The sequence below is a fragment of the Alligator sinensis genome, unplaced genomic scaffold (assembly GCF_000455745.1).
Source record: "Alligator sinensis unplaced genomic scaffold, ASM45574v1 scaffold1083_1, whole genome shotgun sequence".
In the NCBI taxonomy this organism is placed as follows: domain Eukaryota; kingdom Metazoa; phylum Chordata; order Crocodylia; family Alligatoridae; genus Alligator; species Alligator sinensis.
In genome coordinates this window covers 75068-82780 of record NW_005842644.1, presented here as the reverse complement: position 1 = coordinate 82780, position 7713 = coordinate 75068, and the positions used below count along the sequence as shown (strand labels likewise).

Sequence of the window (7713 nt, the reverse complement as noted above, 5' to 3'; positions counted from 1 at the left end):
TGTGCTTGCTTGTGTGTGTGTACGTGTCCAAGCATGCATGTGGGTAAGAGCATGCACACCTGCGTGTGTTTGTGAGTTTGTGTCCTCTGCATGTGCGTGCATGCCTGCCTGTGAGCGTGCCTGTATGTGTCTGCGTGCGTTTGTGAGTGGCTGTGTTCTGTCTGTGTGTGCACACGTGCTTGTGTGCATGCTTGCCTGCTCGCATATGTGCATGTAGCTGCACGCCTGCATATCTCTGCATGTGTTTGTGAGTGTCTGCGTGCTCTGTGTGTGCATGCAACCCTCTGGGATGCTGGGGGCGCAGCTGGAGGCCTGGGGGCAGCTGGGGGCACCCTGCACCAGCTGGCATCTCCGGGGGCATGGGGTCAAGGGCTGGGGGCAAGCACCTCATACCTCGCGGTCCAGTGGGGCGCCCGGTGCTGCCTGCAGCCGCACGGTCCGGCCGTCCAGGTAGAACCAGGTGGCGTCGGCACCACTGAGGCACAGCTTGACACTGCCAGCAGCGGGCAGCGCCAGTGTGGCCACGGCCGTGCCGTTGGCGCTGTTTTCGGGCAGCTCCGTGAAGACGTTGCTGCCTTTGCTGCACTGGTCTGGGGTGGCTGGGCACAGAGTGCGGCAGCTGCGGCAGCTGGCACTGCATCCTGCCCCAGTGCCACCGCGGGGGTCCCAGGACTAATCCTGCCCCCCTAGGACCAGCCGCATGGCCCACGGGCAGGGGGTCTGGACCCCATGTCCCCCCCTCAGGTGCCTCCTACCTGGGGACAGGTGAAAGGAGAGGCTGAGGGCCAGGAGCAGGGCACTGCCGGCACCGCCGGGCATGGTGCGCTGTGCAGCGGGGCCACGGCCTGCAAGAAAGAGGTGGGGAGGGGGCTGAGCTGGATAAAGAGCCTGGGCGCCTGGGTCCGGCCAGGGCCCTGCAGTGCAGGACAGGGCTGTGGTGCCACACGTGCACATGGACACACATGCACGGACACATGTGCTTGAATATGGGCACACCCATGCACAACCACTTGGACATGTAGGTGCACGTGTACAGACAACACACAGGGACACACACACATGTATATACATACCCATGGACATGCCCATCGACGCACAGCAAATGAACATGGACAAGCGCACACACCTATACACGCACAAACTTGAACATGGACATGCGCAAACGCACACACCTATGTACACCCATGGACATGCACACCAGCACACACACAAATATGGACATGCACACACATACCTACATACACATACACACGTGCGGGTGTGCTCCCTAGTGGAGTCCCTGGAAAGTCGGGTGCGGGAGCTTGAGGAGGAGACTACATCGATGACTACTGCCAGACCCGACGCCAGGAAAAAGAAGGAGAGAAGAAGAAGGTGGAGGAGAAGGTGGCCACGAAGAAGACCTGCCACAAAGATCCACCTGGAGCTGCCTGGAAGACGGTCATCTCAGGCTCCAGAGCATGCAGGGCGAGGGCGACTCCTCCCCTGCCCCTCCACAACAGGACCCCCTGGCCCGAGACAGCTGGGATGGTGCGGAGAGGACCCCTTGGCTTGTCCGCCCCACTGATCGTTACCCTGTGCTCCTCATCCACGTGGGCACGGGTGACGCGGCCAGGAGCAATCCAGACCGGGTCGTGAGTGACTACAGGGCTCTGGGGGCTGGGCTCAAGGAGTTAGGAGCACAAATAATCTTTTCCTCTGCGCTCCTGGCTGCAGGACACGGACCCAAAAAGGAACTGGAGTGTAGCCATCGAGGGCTACACCCTGCACTGAAGGGACCGAGTAGGGAAAAAAGGTAGAGGTGTTGCTCTCTGTGTGAGGGAGCAGTACACCTTAGAGGCCAACATTGGCTCCAAAGTCATCACGGGCGACTTCAGTGACCCAGACATCGCTTGGGAGGAACACTTGGCCAGGTCGGATCGGTCACGTAGCTTCTTGACCTGTATCGAAGAGCTCTCCCTGACCCCCCAAGTGCAAGGGCCAACCAGGGGCAGCGCTCTCCTGGACTTGGTCTTGGCCAAAGGAGACGATCCGGTGAGCAACCCGAATATCGAGGGTAGCCTGGGCGACAGCGACCACGAGATCATCAAGTTCACTGTCTGTCGCAAGGCAGGCAAATCAACTAGCAGGACTGAAGTCCTGGACTTCAAAAAAGCAAATTTCAACAGGCTCAGGGCAATAGTAGGGGAAGCGATGAGGGACCGGGGGTGGAAAGCGACTGGGGTGCACGAAGAGTGGTCGTTCCTCAAGGACACGGTCCTCGACGCACAAAAGCAGACCGTTCCCGTGTGGAGGAAAGCTCTCTTGACTCAATAGGGATATCACGGTCCTATTGAAACAGAAGGAAGAGGTGTATGGACAATGGAAATTTGGGACAGTCCCCAAGGAGGACTGTACAACAGCGGTCCACACACGTTGGGAGAGGATTAGAAAAGCTAAGGCGGAGACTGAATTTAAGTTAGCAACAGGAATCAAAAGGACAGTCAGAAGTCATCCTTTAGGTATGTAGGGAGCAGAAGGAAAGCAAATGGGAGCGTGGGGCCCTGCTCAACACCTCGGGACGGCTGGTAACCGATACTCAGGAAAACACTGAACTCCCGAATGCCCACTTTGCCTCGGTATTTCACCAGACCAAAAGGAAAATCATGCAAAATAAGGATCAGATGGTGGGAATGACTGCCTTCCTACGGTGGACACTGCGCTCAGTTAGAAAAGTTGGACATTTATAAGTCAGCAGAACTGGATGAACTTCACCCAAGAGTGCTGAGGGAGCTGGCCAAGGTCATCGCGGGACCTCTGGTGAAACTTCCACAACCCGCGGTGCTCAGGGAGGTCCCTGAGGACTGGGAAGGGCCAATGTTGTGCCCATCTTCACGAAGGGGAAGAGGGAGGACCTGGGCAACTACAGGCCAATCAGCCTAACTTCTATCCCAGGGAAAATCCTAGAAAAACTCATCAAGATGCTGCAGCCAGGAGGGCAAATAATACTCTGGTGTGCATCAATCGATGCATCTCCAGCAAAAGCAAGGAGGCGATTCTTCCGCTCTCCTGGGCACTGGTGAGACCGCAGCTGGAGCACTGCGTCTGGTTCTGGGCACCGCACTTCAACAAGGACGTGGACAAGCTTGAGAGAGTCCAGAGAGGAGCCAGAGTCATACACGGCAAGCCATCCGAGGACAGGCCGAGGGACCTGGGACCCTTCAGCCTGAGGAAAAGGCGGCTGAGAGGGGACCTGGTAGCAGCTTACCACTACCCTAGGGGAGTGCATCAAGGGCTGGGTGAGCATCTGTTCACCAGGGTGCCCAAGAGGAGAACCAGGAGTAACGGCCACGAACTCCTGGAAGATCGGTTCAGGCTCAACTCTAGGAAAAACTTCTTCACAGCTAGGGTGTCCCGACTGCAGAATAAGGTCCCTGCAGAGGTGCTGCAATCGCCGTCCCTGCAAATCTTCAAGAGGAGACGGGACGGTCACCTCACCGGGGTCCCCCGACCCCCTTGTCTTTCCTGCCTGGTGCAGGGGGCCGGACCCGATGACCTTGTGCATCCCCTTCCGGCCCGTGACATCTATGAATCTATGAAACACACACACGTAAACTTCAACGTGGAGATGCACAAAAACACACAGACACCCACGGACACACACACAGCCACAAACAGCCTTGAACATGGACATGCACACATACACACACACATACACCAACACACACATACACACAGGCACATACAGACACAAACTTGAACACGGACATGCAGAAACACACACACATGTACGTGGACACACGTGTATGCGCACCCATGGACACACACACACAAAACATACATGCACACAGACTTGGACATGGACATGGACACTCAGACACACATATGTGCACACCCACGGACACACATACATGAATGCACCCTTGCGTGCACACACACACATATACACACACTCACAAACACAAATGAACACATACAGATGGACACACATATACACACATCCATGAACACATACAGAAGTACGTGTGTGCACACACACACACACACATGACCAGAGACATCCACACATGGATGCACATATGCACACACCCATAGACATGCACACAAACACACATGCACACAAACACACACACGAACATGGACATGTAAACACACATACATGGAAACACAAACATACAAGCACGTACACACATAGACTTGGACATAGACATGCACAAACAGACACAGACACAAATATATGCACACCCATGGACACATGTACAACACACATGCACACAGACTTCAACATGGAAACACACACACAAACACATACACCCATGGACACACACACAGATGCACACGTGCGCACATGGACACAGACACATATAAACACCCCCCCCACAAACACACATGAGCACAAACATATGTACACCCATGGACACATACAAAAGTGCACATGCGCACACACGCTTTAACACAGACATGCACATATATGCACAAACACATGTGCCCCACACACCCCCTTAGACACACACACAGACCCACACCCATGCACACAGACACTCGCAACCCCCTCCCTCCCCGGCGTAAAGACGTGGACACTGAGGCAGGCACACACATGTGTATGTGAACACACATGTACAGGAACAGGCGCCTGCAAACATGCACACATGGGCATGCACAAATGCACATTCACCTGGACACTCCCCCCGCCGCCCCAGGCATGCCCAAACACACACCATTGTCCACCAAGGTGCCCATTCACTTGCTCCCTGGAAACTGAGGCACAGTGGGACCAGCAGGGCAGAGTCTCTCCTGGTCCCAAGCTCCCACAACACGGGGCGGGTGGCACAGCTGGCACCAGGCAACACCCAGACGTGCAGCTCACTGTTCCCGCAGCACCTGGCCCTTGGGCAAGGCCAGGCCCTGCCACTGCCCCCTTGTGTCCCCTTGGTCTCCTCCCTCGACCCTGGCCATGACAGGCAAGGGAGATATCTCCGTCCACCTGGGTGCATGGGAGAGGGGCCCATGCATGGGACATGCACACCTGTGCACACATACACATATGCGTATGCGTGTGCACATGAACACATGCATGTATGCATGGCGAGCTGGCTCGTTCTCATACACATGTGGGTCCCTTTGCCCTATTTGCACACCCCCCTGCACTCCCACACATGGAGTTCTGTATGTGTCAACCTCGCACACGCACTGATCTCTCTCTCACACACATGCATACACACACGCACACACACGTACCAATCTGCCTTGCTGTCTCACGTGGGGCTTTCTGGTCACACATGCACAGGACGCTGCTCTCATGCACACACCGCACAGGCTGGTCCCTCATGCTCACACACAGACAGGGGCATCACATAGACATGCAGGTGCACCTCACGTACACACACACACATGCACACACACACACACATGTGTGCACATACCCTGATTGCTCGCATACATGCACTAGCTTCTGCGTCTCACATGCAAACACATGCCCATGCATGAATGTGTGTACAAACACGCACGCCTCTACACACATGTGGGTGCAACTTGCGCACCTGCATAAACACAGAGGGCTCACATGCATGAATTGACCTGTTTCTGCTATGCACACGCACATGCGCACATGCACACACAGCCCTCCACATGCACACCCACACACAAGCACATGTGCACACCCCCTACACATGCACACCTGCACACACACACAGATGCACCTCACACGTGCGCACACACACCTGTTTCTCCCCTGCACACGCACACACATGCCTGCACGCACACACAGACAGCCCGCTACATGCACACCCCCATACCTGCACATGCGCACACAACCCCTTACATGCACACAGGTGTACACATACACATGCGGGTGCATATCACGCATATGCACATGCACACCCATGGATTGCTTACACACGTGCGCACACAACCCCTTACATGCACACAGGTGCACACACACACATGCGGGTGCATGTCACGCATGTGCACAAGCACACCCATGGATTGCTTACACACAAGTAAGGAATTCCTGGCAAACCAACTCTGTCCTTGGAAGGACACCAAAAGCAGTCAAAGAAATATGTCAATGCAAGCTGGGTGCCAGTTTGGTGTCTGTTTGATGTTCCTGGGATAGATTTTGCTGGATGCCCCATGGCATTTTCTCTTCATTGTAGGATACAGTTGCAAATGGATTTTGCACGGTGCACTGGCAAAATGTGCCAACGCAGCTCTTGCTCCTATGTACACAAACACAAGCTTTGGGAATGCCAGCCGGGTACACTGGTGCCATGCTCAGGCATAACCCTATTCATGCATTCACAATATTGAGAGTGCAGATTAAAGGAACCATGTGAGCTATCTTTCTGCCCTCCTCCTTTTCAGCCAGAGAGGTGTCAAAATGTCAGTTGCTGAAGGCTGTTCCAGTGGACAAAGGATCTGCTTCTATGGGCCTGAGATACCTTTCCATTAGCAGAGATCCTAAGCTGCATCTGAGGTGCTCTTACCTCTGGAACAGTGCTCAGGAGGTGCTAGGCCAGGTTTCTTTAGCATGCAGACCTCCCTCTTGCGTAGCCTGGTGATGGGTGTTAGGCATGCTGTGGCAGAGCAGTTGCGCACAGTACTCCCTGCGCTGCTCTCTTGACTACTTGTTATGGTGCCTTTCCTGGCCTGCCAGGAACACTTTCCCCCAAAAAACTTTTCATATGCCTCCAGGATTTTTAAGCCAACTGCTCTTAGAACCCATGTACGCTCTGAAGCATGCAGAGTAAATACACAGGGGGCAGGATTGTGAACCAGGTGTGCAGCTGGGGCTGACAAAGATCAAAGCCAGTCTGCAGACCAGTTTGGCTGACAAAACTAGAAAAAGCAACTCAACAGGAGTTTTCCTGTGGCAACTGCAAACACCCGTTCAGAAAACAACATGGATAGTACTCAGGCAATAGGGGAAAAGTGAGCTCCTGTAGCCCAGCCCCTCCCTTCCTCTATATAAGGGAGCTGTCCAAAGGATTGCCCTGCACTGTCATCTCTTTGCTTTCCAGGGGGAGGATATAAGCTTTGTTGCACCTTGAGCACTGATATCCTAAGCATGGCTAGTTCCTTAAGTCGCAATTTATTCTGCTTTGGGGTTCCTCAAGGGCCCAGACTAAATTGGATCAGTGCAGCAGGGTTGCAGCCAGGGCTGCTCAGTATCCATGGAGGAGCTGGGAGCATTGGCAGTTACCTTTCCTCTGCCAGTGATGCATTTGTGAAGTGTGTGCCAGGAGGTAGTTATGAACCAGGCATTGGATCTGGTGCTAGTGGAATAGGCCTCCTTGGTATGAATGAAAAGGACACCATGCAGAACTTGAATGACCGCCTGGCCGCCTACCTGGAGAGGGTGAGTGACTTTCAGAGCTGAGATTTGGGGTCTGGAGCGCAGCCTCTTGCAGAGAGACATAACCATGGCATCTCACTCTGAGGCAAGGTTCTGGGCAAAGCCCCTTCACCTGCTGCCTGCCTCAGTTTCCCCCTCTGCAAAATGGGGTGATGGACAGCAGTGATGTCTCTGCCCTACCCCCACAGCCTCCCCCACTTCGGGCACTGCACCCCGACAGGCGCCCAGCATGCACTGCTTGGGGGGCGCAGAACTCCCAGCATGCTCTGCCTGGAGCGGGGAAGGGGCTCCCTGGGTGCTGGTAAACTGAGGCTTGGCAGGCAGAGGGGGCATCGCTGGCGTGGGGGAGGCACGGGGCTGGGGCAGGATTCGGGGGGAGGAGG

General features: G+C 54.9%; 1 protein-coding gene across 1 annotated transcript in view; it reads left to right on the top strand.

The window, feature by feature from the left end:
- Positions 1-1457: 1457 nt before the first annotated feature.
- Positions 1458-7713, top strand: part of LOC112551886 (kielin/chordin-like protein) — a 9341-nt gene continuing 3085 nt past the window's right edge. The window contains exons 1-2 of the mRNA XM_025215430.1: positions 1458-1631; positions 1825-2110. Coding sequence (XP_025071215.1) covers positions 1458-1631; positions 1825-2110 — 460 coding nt within the window. The remainder of the gene's footprint in view (positions 1632-1824; positions 2111-7713) is intronic.